Genomic DNA, 20,950 nt, shown 5'->3' with positions numbered 1-20,950 from the left:
GATAGTTTAAATACTACTAAAATTACGGCAGAGTCGCGACCCCACAGACTCCGAAAATACGTGATGGCACTGGTCGCAACAGAGCCATGACTCCAGAAAATGTATTAAAACCACCTTTAAAATCATTATGCTCTATAATTACACTACTCTTATGTCTTTCGTACTTAACCACTTACTTTACACAAAACTTTTAAAGTGTCTATATATCTCTTTCAGTACTGCAAAAATCACGCCAGAGTCACAACTTTCCTACGATGATCCACGATGGATCCGCAACTCTCAAAAATAAAAATAATACCAATATAATCAATATATTACTGCAGATGCCTCAGAACGACCTTAAAACACTTTAGAAATTCACTTAAAAACACAACCATAACAGGGAAACAGGGATGTAATAGTTAGGAAATACCATAAAAAAAAAGAGGAGTTAGCAACTATAAACAAAAAAAAACCCTTAGAAATTCACATAAAAAACCAAAGGTTACAGGAACGTTATAGTTAGGTTCATATTTCACTTGTACAAAACCATTGAAATGCAGCAGTTATAGTTACCTGAGCTAATGATAACTTACACCCTCATAATGTACTGCTTATGACCTCACATATTACATCACTCATGCCCTGATCAGTGACATCACTGATATCATCATCCACAGATCTACTCCCACAACCACTCACTCATTCACAAACCCATTCATCGACTCACACAAATCCACTCACTCTCACATCCACTAATACAGCCAAATCACCTACCCATACAGCCACTTACACACCTAGTCACTCATCTATACACCCGTTCCCATATGTAATCACTCTGCCATACAGATACTCACACTAGCATTCACTCACCCATACAGATACTCACAAAGCTACTCATTCACTAATACTGCCACTCACACAATAACTCACCCACTCGTTCTAGCACTCCCCCATACAGCTACTCACACAGCCACTCACCCATACAGCTACTCACACACCCCTTCACTAATCCAGTTAACCACTTCCAGACCCATTCACACATCCTTACAAGCAGTCACACACCCACTCACTCACCTGTATAGCCAGTCACCCAGACACTTCCTATGCAAAACAGCCACTCACACACACACACTTATTTATGCATCCATTCATACAGCCACTAACATACCCACCCACTCACTCACAGACCTATAGAGCCACTAACAGTGCCACACAGTCACCAAAATGGCCACTCTCACACTCCCCCACCCATAGAGCCACTAAGGCAGCCACTCACTCACCCATACAACCAATCACCAATTCAACCACTCAGTCATTCACACATCCATACAGCTACTCACCCCTTTATTCACCTATACATTCACTCTCACACCCGCTCACACACCTACAGCACTCAGACACCCAATTCTACACTGATACATTCACACACCTACTTAGACGACATATGTCAGAAACAGTATGACTCATTACTAGTTTAAAAAGAATATTCATTTAACTTATGCAATAGCTTAATATATATCTTTAAGTCTCAGAAACATTTAAGAAACCCTTTCACTCACTAGATGTCATCACTGATGTTATTTGAGATGTCATCAGTGATGTAATATGTGAGGTGATAAGCAGTGCATTGTGGGGGTGTAAGTTATAGTTCGCTCAGGTAACTGTAACTGCTGAATGTCAAGATGAAATGTGAGCCTAACTGTAATGTCCCTGTAACCTTTGGGTTTTTTGTGAATTTCTAAGGTTTTGTTTAATTGTATTTCCTAACTATAACGTTGTTGTAACCTTTGGTTTTTTTCAGGAAAAAGAAATATATGTATACTTATGTATAAAAATGTAAGAGATCTGTATCCAATCACATGTAGCATTTACCAAGGTTACACTTCCAGCTGCCTTTGTCGAAACAAGACTTTATATACCTCCCAAGGCTCGTCCCATTCAAAATTTTCATTTGCTTTTGTGATTTTTTGAATAAACTCATCAAATATTGGCATATCTCCGTGCAGCCATGTTTCTTGGGAAGAAATTAGTGTCACACACATCCACAGTTTAGAAGAGTACCGAATTGTGGAAATGCACAGCGTACTTTGAGAATACCGTCAAATGACGACTCTGTAGGTGTCCAACTCACAGCATTTCTTTTGTGACATAGAATCGTAATTTACATGTAGTATTCTTTGCTATGTCCTGACGTAAGTGTGTAAAAAGATTTGTGAATTGGGCCGTACTTATTTTTGAAAAGTTTGGCTGTCTTGCCATGCATAACAAAAATATATCTTTTTAGGTATGTTTATGTAGCGGACGTTGTCGATCAATCAATCCATGTTTTGGAAAAGAATGCCCACTGGTCTCTATCTCCAGTGAAGGTAGGAATTTGATTCTTCACGATCTGATCTATGTATGTTTTAAAACTCACAGAACCCCCCCCCCCCCCCCCCTTTACAGATCCGGGATCAAATGAAAAGTTAATCTTGGAAATGTTTTAAACGAATCGAAATAAGAAATGAGGCCTCCTACTAAAACATGACCTATGGGCTCCCACAGCCTATGAGTGATTCCTAAAAATGTTATAAACTGTAACAAATAAAACAGTATGCTATGACGTCAAAATTGTTGTTGTGTATTTTGGGACCTTCCACTAAATTTAATCACGCACAAACCCACCCACCATTTTACACTTTCTGCATGAGACCTGGAACTGAATGCATAACAATTTCTCAGAATTGAGTGAGTTTGTTACCAGTTTGTTTCAAGAACTGTGCTGGCATCACATCAAGATCTATGGGTTCATTAAACAACAATCCTTTATATCCAAATGTAATGTGGAAATCTTGATTCTGGTGAAAATTGTCTGTGTGTCTTAAAGTCCAGGTAGTAGCACGCTGTTGTCTTGCCATGGTGTTTAAAATCTGTAATAGGGTAACAAGGAGAGAGCGAGGAAGAAAATAGGGGGTACGTCCTTTTCCCCTGGGTTTCACTAGTAAAGAACAACGTGGATGGACACACTAATGAATCCACATACCAGGATGACTCAGTGTTATACCCTGGAATATAGAGAAACCAATAGGTTCGTAAGAAGAACCCTCAGCCACCAACCTAGTTGGTGGCATGCTTGATCATTGGGTTCCCAGCTGTGCTTCAATGCCTGAATAACAGCGGAGCGGGTTTGGTTTTTAGGTGTGAAGGGTGCTCGAAGTGGTGATTTAAAAATGTCTCTGGGCTCCCCCACTGATAGTGTTTATTCCTGGGGTCCTAGGACACCAGTTACAGAGCGGGGATATTGTAAAGGTGAAAATTGGTCCTCATTATCCCCAATAGCTGGTCGACATGTTTCAGCCTCGACTGAAATAATGAGGATCTCTTCTACACCATTTAGAGGCTTCCAAAGGCAGCTTGCTGTACCCTTAGAAACCATGAACATGAAGGTCTGTCTGCTACTAGGCCATTAGTCCCAGAGATGGTTGCTATGCCACATGGGGCATCAGTCACTATATATTTCACTGACCAGGGCCACCATGAGAGCGACGAGGAAATTAAATGTTGCCCTTAGTACATAGGGAGAAAACTCCCTGCAATTCAGGGCCAATGATATTTTGTTTTTAAAAAACAAACTACCTCTTTGGGTTTCAAATTTTGAAAAAAAAACTTTGAAGAAGGCAAAACCACCACTCTGATGGATGCAAGGAAGATTATAAAGATAATCACCAGGCATGCAGAGATTGCTAAATGAGCAAGTAGTTTTTCACCAGGCTAGTGGATGCCATACCCAGAGCAAAGACTTTGCATCATCAAATGGTATTGAACAATTATACCAGTTATTTTGCAGTGGTTGCATAATACAGCATGATGCCCTATTTCCATAAATGTCTTTTGTATTTTTTTAAACAAGGTGCTGCGAGTGGATACATTTTTGGATAATTTATGCGTCGATCCAACAACAGGTGATATTTGGTCAGGATGTCATATGGATGCTGAGAAAATACTTAATTACAATCCTGAGAACCCCCCTGGATCTGAGGTTAGTTTAAAAAGAACATAATATTAAAAATAATTGTTGCATGTACCAAAGACACTGAAATAAAATCAAACATTTTTAAATGTATGAAAGAATACGTTTGTGTAAACCTGCATGTCTTCTTGATCAAAACCCTTCATTTACAATCCTCAATTCTTAAGAACAGCACATCAAGAAAGCAAAAGTAATAAATGACCCGGGTACTTACTGGTAATCTTCATTACTCCAAGTCCTGGTCTTCCTCCTCACAGTCCCTAATGAATAAGTATGTGTTCTGGACCAACAGACATTGTTACCTAGCCCAACCAAAATTCCTACCTCCAAGGTGGCCACTAAACTCCCGGAAGACCATAAAGGAGGAAATGAGGTAAGGAGACTTCCTGAAATAACCAAGCCGAAACCAAAATAATACAATAAAAAACAAAATCCATGAACCCAGGAAAGAGCGGGTGGGTTACAGACTGTGACGAGAAAGACCAGGACTCGGAGTAATGAAGATTACCAGTAATTCCCCGTATCATTACCTCCTCATCCAGTTCTTACTGAATGAGTCAGTTCCCAAGCAGGAAACCATTGATTTTGAAATTCTGAACAGATGAACATCACACATGATATGTCCATATTCAAGGTTTAATCCACAATAGAAACAAAAATTAAACAGATGTAACTAAAGATAACACATGGATACCTAACTGTCATTGCCCCCCACCCAGGTGGAGATAATAATGTCATGAAAGTATGAAGTGTGACCCAAGTCTGAGCACAGCAGATATTCTTAGGACTGGCAACTTTAAATGCTGCCCAGGAAGAAGAGACTACCCTAGTTGATCTACCCTGAACAGAAGAGGGCAGGTTCTGACCGGCCAGCTGATAGGCAGTAGAAATGGTCAACTTAATCCACTGGAAAATGGCAGAGGATGATTTCAGACCTTTTCCTGCCAGACCAAAGGTAACGAAAATGGATACAGATTTCTGAAAAGAAGCTGTTCTGGCCAAACAAATAGACAAAACTCTGTAAGAATCTAACATATGTAAATCTGATGCCACTGAGGATGAGGAAAAAACATGGTAGAACAATGTCTTCAGAACAGTAAAAAATGACTGAATCTTTGGTAGAAAAGAAGGACTGGGACGAAGAACTACCCTGCCAAGGAAGAACCCCAAGAAGGGAGCAGAGGTCAGCAGAGTATTAATCTTACCAGTTCTAGAACCTGAGCAAATGACTACCAGAAAAGATACCTTGGCCGATGAAAATTTGAAATGTGTTGTGGACAGAGGCTCAAATGACTCCCTGTGGAGAGCTTGAAGGACCATGGGAACGTCCCAGCAGGAACTGGATAATGCATAATGGGGCACCTGAGAAAAAACTCTTTCAAAGGTGCAGCTAAAAGAGCTTTTGAATCCTGAAGAGCTCGAATGGAAGCCCATTGACTTCTCAAAGTCAAAACTCGGAATCCCAACAGAAATCCGTCCCTCAAGAAATCAAGAATCTGATTAGGAACACAAGAATAAGGGGGGACATTTCTTGAGGCATACCAAGCCTCAAAATTCTTCCAATGTTTACTGTATGACTTGAGAATAAACTGTCTCCTAGACTTCTGGTTGGACTCAGCGACCACTGCTGAACAACCCTGAGCAATTAAAGTTGAGTTTTCAAATGCCAACCCCCCATGTTCAACCTCTTCAGTGTGGCCAGGGAGAGTTGGGGAAGCCCAAGAGGAGGAAGAGAGAGGGGACCTGCCAGTGTGGTGAAAGGGACATTTGCGGGAGAAGTGGATACAACCCTGGAACCACCAGCAAGACTTCTGCCTGATCGTCCAGAATGTTTCTCACCACCTGAAGAATTAACTGAAAAGGAGGGAAAGTGTAAAGGAGTCCCAAAGTCCAGGGAATCAAAAAAGCATTGGTCCTGAGGTTCCTTGAGATGAAAGCAGGCTGCAAAATGCAGGGAGCTGAGAATTCTCTCCGGTTACAAAGAGATCCAAAATAGAACCCCATATCTCTTTGTAATTGGGAGAAATAGACAGGGAAAAAGGCACATCATCAAAGAGGACAGGAAGTAGTGACTCGGGGAGTTCGCAGATGCATTCTCCTTACCCTGAAGATAAACTGCCCTGAGAGAAAGTATAGGAGTCTCTGTCCATAAGCCTATCTCTTGAGAAAGAATACACAGAGCCCTAAGGCCCATACCCCCGGCGAATGAAATAAGACCTAGCCTCCAGATTGTCAGTCTGAATACAAACATGGTGAATCTGAATGAGGTGCAAGAAGTGAACCAGAGCCCTCTGAATGGCATCTAGCTTGTTTAAGTTGGAGATGATGGGCTCTTCATTGAACCACATTCCCTGTGCTTTGTATACCCCCAAGACCACTCCCGCAAATCCACTTGCTAGCATCCATGGAAAGCACTGTCTGATGGGGAGGAAGCACAGGATTCCACCAGACCCACCTTAATCTAATCACCTATGCCTCCTCACGACCATTTTCTCTATTCCAACACTGGAACTGTTGCTGATGGCTCCAGGTCAACTAGTCCAAGTGAGGATTCTTCCCCCCTCCCCTCCCCCATAATCCACTTATCTGACCTGCCCCTAACCTTAGCTCATAGAAGGTCAGGAAATAATACCCACAGTTTGAGAATTGTCAACAGCCTTAACCCCGGAGATATTCAGGGCTACTAATCGGCCTCCTTGGATCAAGGGCACCCCATGTTGTACCCAGTAGGTGACCCACTAAACCACTTTATCTTCCAACCTGCTCATAGCAACCTCCTCACAGTACATAATGCCTGTCTCTGGCACTCCTTGGAGACTTCTGCCTACCTCTCTTCCAATCGCCACTTCTAGTAGACCCCCCACTAGCCCTCATCCTCTAATCATTTCCCCTATTTCAACCCTCACCACCTTTGACCCTTCAGGTTTACGTACCACTCCCTCCACCCCAAAGGGTTCACACAAGTCTTCCATCCCCAGGCCACATTACACTCCCATCTGGTTTAATGAATGCACCCTCTTGCCTGAGGACAAACTTGTTGATCTTAGTCGAGACCTTCAGCTAGGTAAAGCAGCTCTACAGAACCTTATATACATCACTTTGAAGCTGGAAAGCTCTGGATTCCCAACCTGACCTCTTGGGTCAATAGAACCCCATACACAATATAATTCACCAACATGGGGAAGGCTGAACTACTACTGGCATGAGACATCAATCAATAAGAATTCAACGAACGTGCACTGGAGAGCTCGACCCCATCTCAATCCCACCTCCAGACCCCTGAGTGTTACAGACCATCTATCTGATGCAGACATTCATGCCCTTCTGTTATCATATACCACTACACATAAGGATTCAGCACCCTTGCCTGTCTCTATCCAGACTATTCCCTCCAAACCACTGAAAGAACCCAGTCTAGACTATAGAAACATGAACAAGTACAGTCTACTACATTTCCCCATAACACACCAAGAAGCATTAGTAACCAAATCTCATTTCAGGTCTATGCTTCTTAACTGCAGGTCGGAGGTAAGACACACAGCTGACATCGCTTATCTCATCATTGCACAAGACCATGACATCCTAATCTTAAACTTGCTTCAGTGATACCTCCCCACCCATTCAGGACATTCTAGCTCCACCCAACTATGACATCATCAGGCTGGATATAACTCGAAGAGTTGGGGGTGGCATAGCATGCATTTACTGCTCCATGGTCCCGTTGCAAAAAATGCAGAAACTGTTCCAGTGTCCTCTTGTGAATACCTAGGTATTGAAACATTGAACAATTACAAGATTGTGTGCAAACTCCAGACAATTTACCACCCCCGGGATATAACCTACCTTTCATTGAACAAATAATGGAGACCATTTCCTCTAACACGTACCAACACACCATACAGATCTTCCTGGGGATTTCAACATTCACTGAAACGACTCAAATGACCCCATACTGAACACCTTCAAGGCCTTCCTTACAGACCTGAATCTTACTGAGTCATGTGATGGCCCAACACACAATAGAGGCTCCACCCACGATCTCATCTTCGCTAAGGATAATGCCAAACAACTTGAATCTATAAATCTATAACCCCCTGTGACTGATGAGATCACTACCCCTCCTTCCTCATCTTGGTAAAGGTGTTAACTTGAAAGGGCCAAGCTCTTAAACCTAGACAATAGTCTAGAGACTTGGGAAATATTAATCTAACTGATCTAACTTCTATAAGCAACACTTTTTCTACCTCTTCCTACAAACATGAAGAATGTGAATGATCTTACCAAACATTACATACAATCCATGTCAGACATATGTGATACGATTGCTCCGAAGCAGCTAAAAAGAATACCCAGTAGACACTTCAAACCATTGTTCAACTGCAACCTAAAGAGGAAAGGCACAATTTAAGGCTTGCTGAGAGATCATGGAGAATCTCTCCCTCCATCTTACACCTCAAACACCTGAGGTCGACAAGAAGCTCCTACAACAAACACATACGAAGTTCAAAAGCAGACTACTTTAGAGCGCAACTAGTCAATTCCAAAAACATACTCAAAAAAATATTCGAAATCATCAAACAACAAGCAATTTGCCAATCTAACCACTATTTAGTAGATTCTGGGTCATTGCCATGAGGCGATGATTTCTCTGCCTATTTCATTGAAAAGGCAAGTAGGATTGAATCAGAACTGCAACTTGCCTGTAAGCTTCTGCTCAGCCAGGCCCAGCACATCCTCCTCCTGGGGCAGCATCTGGTGAGATCCCCATATACTGGTTACACTACAAAAAAGAATGCTACTTGGAATGCCTTCAAACTCCTGGATGAAGTGGGTATACTCACAACAACAATATCAATAAAACCCTCCAACCACTTTAATGATCCTCTGCCTACCAAGCTCATCAAAGAGCTAAGATATTCCATACTCCCGCTATGGACTTAAATTGTCAATGAATCTCTTTGCCAGAGCATATTTCCTGATTGCTTAAAGATCGGACAGGTCACTCCAGTTCTAAAAAACACAAATGCGGACCTGTCTGACTTCCACAATTTCCATCCAATTACCAACATCCTGAAACTAGCAGTGCTACTAGAGAAATTAATATGCCAACACCTCTGCAACCATGTTGAGCAATTTCAACTCCTACACCATTGCCTATCTGACTTCAGAAAGGGACATAGCACTGAAATGGTTCTGACCCATATTGTCGATGATGCCCTGCGATTGCTAGATCAGAACAAACCCTACCTGCTTATACTTCTCGATCTCTCCTCTGTTCAATACGGTCAAACATGACAGCATGATTGACCTTCTTGAGAAAAGGATAGGGCTATCAGGTGTTGTTTTAATTGGTTTGCTTCCTTTCTTCATAATAGTGCTCAAGGAATCAGTCAATCAAACCCTATCTGACATTACTCTGGTCATGATTGGAGTTCCTCATGGATCCATGCTCTCACCCACACTATTCAAGTTGTTCATGGAACCTCACCGAAATTCTGGAGCTCTCAATCATTCATTTCCAGATGTATGCTGATGATGCACAATTGTATTTGAAAATTTCCCACCCGATGATATCAAATTCTCAACTGCACCCTACTGAAAACCCAACAATGGTTAACCCGTAATCACCTCATGCTCGACACACTCAAAACAGAAATTCTCTTGATGCCCCCCACAATCACTCTGCCCTCATAGAAGAATGGCTGTAGGAGCTCTCAACTCTTCCCCACCACATTATTGACTGTACTAGATCATTAGGTATAACGTTGGACAAATACCTGAATATGCAAGATCATATCCATGCAACCACCAGGGGAGCCAATTACCAATTGAACAAACTAAGGGAAATTAAACCATAGTCATCTCCCAATAAGATTATGGAAGTGCTACTCTTGCAGGATTACCCAAAGTAAAGCTGGCTCATTTAAGGGCCACATTGAACTCAGCTGCTTGGCTCATCACAGGATCCTGAATATTAGACCACATTACATCAGACCTAAAACAGCTAAAGTGGTTCCTGCTTGAAGCAAGTATTCAGTTGAAGATAGCTTGCAAGGCGCTTCAACCTTTTTTTTTTTAATAAGCAATTTTATTGGATTTTTTAATACTACACTAGCATTGCAAGCCTTTGCCTCATGCCTCAAGGTATATTACATAGGAGATACAATTGTAGTTCAGAGGCATAGCATATCATTCATATTTATGCAGCAAGCATCGGGTAGTAATCAATGATGCACATAAGAGCTTGAATCTACCCCTGTGGAAAGTGCTATCTCACGTTGTCACACCCATGAGAGAAAAGGGAACTATTTGCTTGGGAAGCAAACTCTGGGAGAGATGACAAGGAGGGGCAAAGGGGTTGGTGTGTTCTGGTACTGCGATGGTGCTAGGGAACACCGGTCCAGTGCAGAAGTACATGGCCCACTTAGGGGAGATGGGACGTTGGCGCACCCAATGCACCTCTTTGTATCAGAGCGCTTCTTGCTCTGCAGCGCCCATTTTGTGCACTGCTCCTGTCCATGCCTCTACTGGAGAGGCTCCAGGTGCACACTAGTGCAATGTGATTTCTCACTTGGCTAAAATGAGGGCCAGGGCTCTGAAGCTTGTCTGCACCTTGTGTTGCTTCCTAGGCTTGAATACTCCTAGCGAACAGGCTTCTCAGGCATGGATGTCCCGGAGTACTGCTGTAACTTCCCACAGTGCAGCATGAATAGTGTGCCAGTAGTGCTGCAGAGCCGGGCAAGCCCAGAACATGTGTAGTAGTGTTGCATTGGGGTGTGACAGCGGGGCAAGCAAATTGTGAATTTGGGAAGTGGCGGTGGAGATGCGCAGGTGTTGGATAGGCCCTGTGTAGTATGAAAACTATGTTTTGGAAACGTGAGTTTTGGGAGACCTTCTTTGGAAATTCTAGTGCCCGTTCCCACTCTTCATCATGGAGCGGACTCCTGAATTATTCCTCACATTTTTGGCGAAGTGTAGTAAGTGAGGCTTCCGACAATTCTGTTATGGCTTTATACAGCCAGGTGATGAGGTGACAACCGTGGCCCATAGTTAACTCATCTTGAAGCACTGGGTGTGTCACGGGTTCACCTCCACATACGTCCCAGAGGTGCTGGCAGGTGTGTATAACCTGCCGGTGGAGGAGGAACTGTCACGGGGGAGCCCGCTCTCCTTGGCCAGCTGATCAAAGGGGAGAAGTTGACCCCCAGAACATAGAGCCTCCACATCAAGAAGTAAGTAATTGGTCCAGACTCGTAGTTGTCCGGCAGTGTAATAGCCCCTGCCTGGAGGCAAACCAACCAGCAGGAAAATAAGGTCATAAAGCGGAGTCCTACGGGAGAGATGATGTATCATAGCAAAACTAGCCTTAGTTATCGGCACTTGTATGGGATGGGTCGAGACAGGGTTGGCTCCTGGTAAAAGCAAGTGGCGAATTGCCAGCATCGGCAAGGGCCCAGACTCCGAGCAAGCCTCCCCAAGATAACACCCTGCTGTCCAGTCAGACAGCCATTGAAGTTGTGCCACCAGAAAGTATGCCTCGAAGGATGACCAAGACCTCCCTGGTCCACCAGAAGCTGCAGTTTGGCTAGGGCGACTCGTCTGCGTTGAGTTCCCCATATGAGTGAGCAAAGAAGTGTGTCCTGTTCTTTAAAAAAGGAGGGGGAGGATAACCGGAAGATTTGCAAAGTAGTATAGAAGATGGGGCAGGATGACTATTTTTGCCAGGGCTATCTTGCCTGTAGGGGCTAAGGGGAGAGTCTTCCAAAAGCCTACTTGAGAACGTATGCCCGCCAAGGCCCTGCGATGGTTGCCGAGTACAGATTGCTAGGTGTATTATACAGACGGACTCCAAGATAGCGAGGCGCTTGTGCGTTCCAGACAAGGCGAGAGTCACCAATGCGCACCTATCGTGATGGTAGGTCGAGCTGAATGGGTAAACAGTTGATTTCATCCAGTTCACTCAGTCCAGTCACGGCAGCAAAGTCCACCAGCGTGGTTCAGAGATGGCAAGATCCACCGTTATGTCCCATGTGTAAAGGAGCAGGTCATCTGCGTACAGGTACACATTGTAAGTTGCGCCCACCAGTGGGGGGATGCCCCATTCTAAACCCCCTTCTGGAGGCGCATGGCTTAGGGCTCCATTGCCAGCGCAAATAATGGGGGGGAAAGTGGACACTGTTGACGAGTTCCTTAGCCTATCTGCAAAGGAGCCAAGATGTGGTGGCCCAAACCAATCCGGAAGGTGGGGTTCGAGTACAGTAACTTTGTGTATGCTAAAAGTTTAGGTACCGCCCCCATGCAGGCGAATAGTGTAAATATATAAGGCCAGGTGAGGGTGTTGAATGCGTTCTCCAAGTCAGGGAAATCATCACCCTCACCTGATCCTGGATGTGGAAAAGATGGTGGATATTTTGGGAGGTGTTTCGGTCATGAACAAAGTCATTCTGATCTGAATGCATGAGCTCTGGAGGACTTGGGCATAGCAGTCAGCTAGTATTTTGCTTATAATTTTGTAGTCTGCCCCTAGTATAGCAATTGGCCTATAGGAGGTTTGCCGGGTATGATCTTTGTCTGGTTTTGGGATCGAGATCAAAAGGGACTCTCAAAGAGAGTGGGGAAGCTTGCCCTCCTTCAGGGCCACCCTGTACATTGCCGCCAGCCAAAGGGGCGGGATAGTTGAAAGTGTTGTAGTATTCTAGAGTCAAGCCATCCAGGCCCGGAATTTTGTTTTGGGCCAGATCAAGAATGGCCTGCTTCATGTCAGCTGGTGTGATCTGAGTCTAGGGATCTCATCGCAAGAATTTGGATCTGGAGTTGGGCGAGGTAGACTTGGAAATGGTCTGTTAATTCCAGCTGGTTATTTAGCGGGGCCTGATACAGGATGGAGTAATAGTTGTAGAAGTGTTGGAGCCGGCCTCGTGGCGTGGTCCTGTTCCCCCTCGCTAAGCCGCACGAGGTCCCCTGCACCTCGGGGCTCCTCCATTTTGGATTGTACGTGACTCTGCGCACCAGCCTACGTGACCCCGCTCAACCCGGCCTCGGTCCCAGCGAGCCCCGACATCAAGGCGCCAACCACTGGCCAGGGGGTACCACGTGAACACTTCCCCACTCCCGGCGGAGGGCAGTATCGATGGGACCCCCAACCGTCCTCCCACACCTAGGTGCGATCGCCCCACAGCTCTCTGGGGCCTGGCGCCTCTCCTGCTGGGCGTCTGGCCGCTCCCGACCCGGCCTCTCCGCCCCCCGGGCGCAAGGGTCCGGACATCAAAGGGCTTCAGACCTATATCTGGGGCGACCCTGCAACAAGACAGCAGTTGTATCCCGGAGTCAAGAGCCCTGCTGATCGGATCGCGGCTGACCCTACGGAGAAAGACTCATCCTGGAACCACGCTCTGAGCCCTGCTGACTACGTCGCGGCTCCACCGTGCTTAAAGACCTTCACGAACCTTTGGGGCCCTGCTGACGCTGTCGCGGCCCGACCTTGTTGAACTTGCCATCAGAGCACAGCTGACCTCGTCGCGGCTCGACCGAAGCGGACCTACCACCCGAGCCCTGCAGACACCGTCGCGGCTCTCCACGTCCGAGCTGCCTTGAGACCAGCACCTGCCGCTCCGGTCCCCGGAGCCACCTTCGGCCTAACGCAAGGTCTGGCGCAGAGCTTCCCCGTACCAGGCTGGTACTAAGACTGTCCCGCTACCCTGTCCCTACAAAGACACTGAGACTCTTTCTGGATCTCTCGATCCCCCTGTAAATATTTTGAATGTGCTACTATTAATAAAGTACCTAGATAAGCAACTGATACGGAGTCCTGTGTGGTGGGGTTACTGGGCCTAGTACGATCACAGGAGAAAGACCTCCCCTAGGGGGCTTCTCAGCGGCGCTCGGCTATAGTTTTGCGGTAGGAAGGTGCCCCGGAGTGATCCCCCTGACTCCCCGGTGGGCCTCACTCCAACATTTGGTGGCCAGCGACGGGATCCGAGCCAAACGCAATCGTACAGGCAAGTAACGCACCCGCTGCCTAACCAGACGGAAAAAGGGAAAGAACCATGAGCATCCAGGAAACAACCGTGGCCGCAACCTTCCACCAAGAAAGGTTGGAAGAATACACCCACGAAGAATTGAAACAATTCTGCAAGGACAAAGGGATCCCAACCACAGGGTTGGGCACCAAGGAAGAAATGCAGAAAACCCTGAAAGCCTGGGCAGAATCCGAGGCCACTCCACCCCGAGCCGAAGGGACCTCGGCCCGGGACGAAAACCTGCTGCCGACCATGACCCCGGCAGATGGGGGGCGAAGCATCCCGGAAACCGGCCTATCCCACGAGGAAATGCGAGAACGGCAGAGGGTCCGGACCCACGAATTGGAACTCGCACGACTCCGGCTGGACGGTGAACTCCTGCTGGCGGAGAAGAAATTGGCCTTGGAGCAACTACGGCTGCAGGAGGAAATCGAAGAAAAGAAACGCCATCGCGAACTGGAAGAGAGACGGCTAACAAACGAGCACAAGAGGGGCCTCAAGGAACTCGAACTGAAATCCAAAACGGGGGATACCAGCACCCCCGGATCCCGGGACGCGCTGCCACTGACCGAGCCCAAGGTTCATATCCCCAAGGATGTCGTCAAGGAGTACTATAAAAACGACGACATCCAGCAATGGTTCCGAGCATACGAGGTAGCCATGACCTCCCATCGGGTACCCCGGAAGGATTGGGGGGCCGGCCTATGGGGGAGGTTCCTCAGCGAGGGCCGGGATACCCTGCTGCAACTCCCCGACGCAGTGATGACATCATACGACCACATGAAAGAGGCCCTACTCACCTGCTACGGACTATCAGCCGAGATGTACCGGCAGCGCTTCCGGGACTGCAAGAAGCTCCCCGGTACCACCTGGGTCGAATATGTGGACTTCTTCAGCAGAGCTTTTGAAGGGTGGATAAGAGGGAGCAAGGTCACCTCGTACAACGAACTGTTCGACCTCATTGTCTGGGAGCACCTCGCCAACAACTTCTTTGTCGAACTAAGGCAACACCTCCTTGACAGCAAGCTGACTGAGCCCCGGAAGCTCGCCGCCTAAGCCGACCGATGGGTCAACACCCGGGTCCCCCGGAACCCTGTGGGGGACTACCAACGGAGTACCACGGGGCCTCCTCGCCAGCAGGGCGGAGGAGGGGGGGTCCCACCGCAGACGAGAGTTCCCAGCCGGGCCACCCCGAAGCCCGCCACGAGGCCAAGCCGCCAACAACACGTCCCCGACCCTGGTCCGTAGGGGGACCCCCATCGCCAGGCCTGGACCCCGACCAACAGTGACCTGCTTTGGCTGCCAACAGACAGGCCACTATGCGAGCGACCCGGCCTGCCCCGTGAACCGACGAAACGGGACCACTGGGCCCCCTCCCCGACAAATAGCCGCCGCAGCCCTGGGGGAAAGAGAAGAAGAGGAGGAAAACCGCGACGACGGGTCCCCCGAGTGGGAACCGGCTGCCATGTCACTCGTATGCCTGGGCTCCCGAGAAATGGTGCCCCGAGCCCCCATTCCGAGCAACACCCAGAAGTACCAGCAGTGGGTCACCATCAAGGGACAACGGGCCGAAGCCCTCCGGGACACTGGGGCCAGTGTGACCGCTGTCCGCTGCCACCTGGTGACCCCCGAACAGATCCTGCCGCATGTCCTATGCCCTGTCCGGACCGCGGACAACACCGAGAGCATGTGCCGGATGGCCCGGATCCCCTTCGAGTGGGGAGGAGTGTCAGGCACCCTGAAAGTAACTGTCCGCGACGACGTCCCAGTGGACTGCCTCCTGGGGAACGACCTGGAGAGCTCCCCCTGAACAAAAATTCAAACTATCCGGTGGTAGTCATTCCTCAAGAAGTGCCAACTCCCTATTGTTGAAACCACAGAAGTTCAACAAAAAGAAAACTTACTGCCACTCTTTCTCTGGTCTAGCCCCAAGAATAAGGAGCACACTGCCTCCTCAAACCAGGACAATCCGCTCAACTACCTGCTTTAAAAAAAGAAGTGAAAATGATACTTCTGATAAATAGATTCCTTTACTCGACTTGATTATTTTGCTTCGGACACCTCCGGATCTTGGATCTGCCAAGCTGATTGGTATATTGTACCTTTACTGCTGCTTGATTATTCCTTCTAACATTTTTTCCTGCATGTATGACTTGACTGCTATATGATATGCATAGTACTCTGACAGGTCATGTTCATGCTATATTAACTCCTCAACTAATGAGAGAAAACCCTTTCTGCAGGGTTGAAAGGTCCAGCCACCACTGGAGGTCTGTCAGAATCTGATCTGTCACTGGAATGGGGAAGTTGTACTCCTTCGAGGATAGAACCCAGTAAAACAGGAGGTGATGCACCAAAGGATCCAAATGGAGTCACCCCTGTGGAAGAACGGCGAGGGTGGGAGCCACTTCTCCTGGACTCCTCAGCCAAGCCCTTGCAGGTGCCTGTGCCTGCTGCTGGAGAAATGACAGATGAGACTAGCTTGGAAATTCTCTCTAGTGTCAGAAAACCTGGCCCCCCTCAAAACAGAGCCCCTATGAACTTCAAGTTCTGAGATTGACGGAATGAGGACTTCTTGACGTTGAGCAGAAATCTGTGCTCCTGGAGGATTTTGCAGGTCAGCTAAAAGTCTTGTTCTGCCTTGAGAAAGGTAGAGGAAATGATTAGCCAATCATCCAACTATGGATACACTCCATTTGCCAAGGCATGGAGTATACCACCAATGGGGCCAGGAGCTTAGTGACAACACGAGGTGCTTAGGCCAGGCCAAAGACAGCATTTGTAATTGAAAACAGAGACCGGCTACTGCAAACTGGAGGAACTGCTGTGAACTTGGATGCATGGAGTGAACCCCAGATTGGTTTCTGACCGATCCTGATGCTGTGGAGGAGGAAGTCAGAGTTTTTTTTTTAACAGGGCAATGATTTGACTCTGGTTCTTCAATATCTGCGGGAAAATCTGGGTTTTTTCCTCCTGCTTCCACATCCGGTGAGGATGATTTTTTGGCGCAATATCATTCTTTGGATGTGTAGTCTCTTCCAGTTCATGAAACTGTTCAGAAGGTGCTTTCCCGTCAGCGGAAAGATTCGGAAAAGCAGTCTTTACCTCGTTTTTTTGGCAAAATGCTACCTGTTTGAAAATTTTGCAGATGAGTTTCTGGCTAATGTTAAAGTGGATAACCTAATGGCTGGTGTGTCATCCAAAGGAACTGTTGGATCGGAGGATGCCCTGCATTTAGATTTTATAGATAAAACAATTGAGGGCGCTGTCAAGCGTTCATATGCGACCTCTAATTTTGTGGAACTTTAATGGGAGTAGGACCCTCTCATGCTCTGAATGTTGCCTCCACAGCACGCTCTATCATCTCCTGCATAACCTCAACAGATGGCATGGTAAAAGGACCCTCTTCACTATTCATCTTGGAAGTGTAACACCACTCTGCTGCAAAGAATATCATTGGGAGCATAAGGCACAAAGGAAATGCCATGCACTTCCTGAAATAGCTCAGTTGGCATGGCAACAATACAGTAAACCACAGAACTTGCAAAACTATGAGAGTTCAACATATTAGATAGTGAAGAGAGAGAAAACCATCAGTATAATTCTTCCTTAAAGAATCTCTCACCTAAATGGGTGTAACCAAGATAGCTCAACCCAAATAGGTGAATGCGAGAGTCTTCCTTTTCGCTCTGAATACCCCGTTTTTTGATTGATACTGGTGGTAACTGCCTTCGACTATGCCCTGGGCTCTGCTTACCAGACCCTGAGTCAGTGCTCTGATTTTAAGGTATATGGTAATTAGGTTTTATAGCCTAGCTGTAAGTCCCTAGTATATAATAGGGCATGCAGATCTAGAGGCCCAATAGACTTAATCCACTTAAGTGTGCACTACTGTGTTACCTGCTGACATTTTCAAGGCAAAACTGCTTTTCAGGCTGCCTTTACATTACAATTATATGCAAATGGAATTAAAGGTACTTTCAAAGTCTCAAACTACCTTACATTTACATATGTCACCTCTGAGGTCTCCCACAAGCGCCCCAAGGGTAGGGTGCCTTGTAACTATAAGCAGGGACATTATAAAAAATGTTTTATTTGGTCTGGTGAGGGACAACGTACCAATATCGTTTTTCCTCCTTGTAGCATATGAGCTCCATAGGCTAACATGGGAACACAAAAAATAACTATTAATAGGAGCGAGCTAAAAATATAATTCAAAGACTTAAAATAATAGAATAACTCCAACAACTTGCATTGTTAGATCTTTTTATGACTATTACAGAAAATAAGTTATGGAACTTTATTTCCTGTGAGCAAAAATCCAAATATCCAGCAGCCCTTCTCTGATTCTATTACAGAAAATACGTTATGGAACTTTCTTTCCTGTGAGCAAAAATCCAAATATCCAGCAGCCCTTCTCTGATTGCCAGCCTCTGCCAGGCTGAGCCTAGCTGTCTTGATGTGTGAAGTGGCCTGACTAGAGACAAAGGATTTCATGTGAAAGGAGAAATGCAAGCTGCATGCACAATGCAGGATGGGGGTGGAGTAGCTGGTCTTTCAAAGGGAGAATGACAGTGTAGGGGAGCACAGGCTTACCCCCACATCCTGCACCCCCAGCCAGACAGGAGGCCCAGTATTCAGATTAGCTGAGGGGCTGGAAGGGGATTTCTAGCCTCACCAGTGGGACAGAGTAGCTTGACTTAACCCTCCAGAAGAGAGCTTCTTCATTTTGGGTTTTAGAAGAAAAGTGCTTTCTGGGGCAAGAACATGCCACTCTTTGGAGGAAGTGGTTGGTCATATACCTGGGTGGCACCCTGTATCCCATTGGTTAAGGGTGCCACCATGCTTGCTGCTCAGGAACTCTGAATAAATATGGGAGAACTGCTAAGCAACTCAGATCTCTGCCTAAAACAACAAGGAGAAGGACTGATCTGCTGGAATCCTGATCTACACCTCAAGGATTGCACTCTAAAGGACTGCACCTGCTGCACAATCTGGAACTGCAGCCTAAAGGACTTTGCCTGGCTTTGCAAGGATTAAGGAGTGGACTCTGAAGCAGCAGATAACAGAGCTCCACCTGCATCATCTCCATCAAGAAGGACCCATCTGGAGTGCGTCCAGTGGACTTTTAAGGATTTCTCCAGATTAATTTTGGGAAACGTAGTCCCAATATCCCAAGGGCAATCTCAGAGCTTCTAGACCCTTTAATTGGTGTTTCGTACACTTTGAACCCACAAGAGGAACTTCAGGAAGAAGTTCCAGACGTTTGAGCAACTTTGGTAAAATGCTCCATAGGGTGACTGAGTCGTCGTCGAGAGTCAAGCCACTGACGTCAAACTGCAACCTGGCCTGGATTTCAAGTTATTCATGTTGATAGCTCTGGAGCTCAAGACTTCCAGGATTTGACCAAGGACTCATTCTGGACCAAGTCGTCGACGACGACGACACGAATCCGGCCGGGCGAAAAGCCTCGCTCGACGTCTAGGGAAAAAGCTCTGAAATGGTTTCTAAGTGCAAAGGTAAAATTTTGTCCGAGACCTCGTGCTTAGTGTATCCAACCCGCGCTCCATCACTTTTAGCCTCAAACTTTCACTTTCTCCTGGTCAAGCGCTTCCAGATGTCCCAAGTTGGCGCTTTTGTTTTTTAAGCATTAGAAAGTGTTTATTCTTTAAATATTCATATCTCTAGTTACCTACATTGGATTTTTGTCATTGTGGCGTCTATTGTTTCATTAAAATATAACCTATTTTCATAAATTTGCACTGGATATTTATTGTGTGATGTCTTACTCATTTAATGCATTGGTGTTTTAAATGTATTGGTGTTTTTAAACCTCTTCTGGGAATTTGGTGGTCATCTTGGAGGTAGGAATTTTGGTTGGGCTCGTTAAAAATCTCTGTAGGTCCAGAACGCTTACTCATTCAGTAAGGACTGGACAAAGAGGATGTAATATACTCCATTAACATTGAGACCTGCAGCAGCCTGAGTTGGACTTTCAGGTATCGAAGAATGATACTCAGCTGTCCACAAATTTGGAAAGGAAATAAAATATAGACACTTACAAGAGGTTGTAGTTATAGCATGTGCCAGGATGTTTACAATGGTCTAAGATGTATTCATTTGAATGTGCTGTGTTTGAGTTCATTGCCCTGAAATCCAGTTGACTGGGTGTGAGTGTTTGATTGGTTCTGATGCTCTGTCCATCACCACCCCCTTTTGTACCGCTTTGTTTGCCATAAGTTGGCAGGGTATGCTCAGACGTGAGTCCCTTGCTCACTTTGCCACTGGATTCAAGCAAGCCTGGCTGAAGACGGCTGAAATGCCAGAAACCAGTCCTAGGAAGCTTGTTTCCGGTCCAGGGAAGGCATGGCTTGGCAGTTCGGGCTGGACTGTTCCCATGAGGCACAGGGTAGGACTGATTTGCATATGGCCATGTCTGAACTGGGATGGCAGAGTGGGCTAAAGAACGGTGATGGATCAAGGCCAGATCTGTTGACTGGGTGTGAGTGTTTGATTGGTTCTGATGCTCCGTCCATCACCACCCCCTTTTGTACCGCTTTGTTCGCCCTAAGTTGGCAGGGTATGCTCAGACGTGATTCCCTTGCTCACTTTGCCACTGGATTCAAGCAAGCCTAGCTGAAGATGGCTGAAATGCCAGAAACCGGTCTTAGGAAGCTTGTTTCCGGTCCAGGGAAGGCATGGCTTGGCAGTTCGGGCTGGACTGTTCCCATGAGGCACAGGGTCAGACTGATTTGCATATGGCCATGTCTGAACTGGGGTGGCAGAGTGGGCTAAAGAATGGTGATGGATCAAGCCCAGATCTGTTGACTGGGTGTGAGTGCTTGATTGGTTCTGATGCTCCGTCCATCACCACCCCCTTTTGTACCACTTAGCATACATCCATGATTACAAGCAAGCAATTATATGTGCACATAATGGT

At 46.4% G+C, this 20,950-nt stretch overlaps 1 protein-coding gene across 1 annotated transcript in view; it reads left to right on the top strand.

Moving 5' to 3' along the window:
- LOC146789243 (serum paraoxonase/arylesterase 2-like) overlaps positions 1–20,950 on the top strand; it is a 403,316-nt gene that overhangs the window by 370,649 nt on the left and 11,717 nt on the right. Inside the window, exons 7-8 of the mRNA XM_085630862.1 lie at positions 2,267–2,348; positions 3,872–4,000. Of these exons, the coding sequence (XP_085486988.1) occupies positions 2,267–2,348; positions 3,872–4,000 (211 nt within the window). The remainder of the gene's footprint in view (positions 1–2,266; positions 2,349–3,871; positions 4,001–20,950) is intronic.

Source organism: Triturus cristatus, chromosome 10 (assembly GCF_964204655.1).
Source record: "Triturus cristatus chromosome 10, aTriCri1.1, whole genome shotgun sequence".
Lineage (NCBI taxonomy): Eukaryota > Metazoa > Chordata > Amphibia > Caudata > Salamandridae > Triturus > Triturus cristatus.
This window is presented reverse-complemented; position numbering and strand designations above follow the sequence as displayed.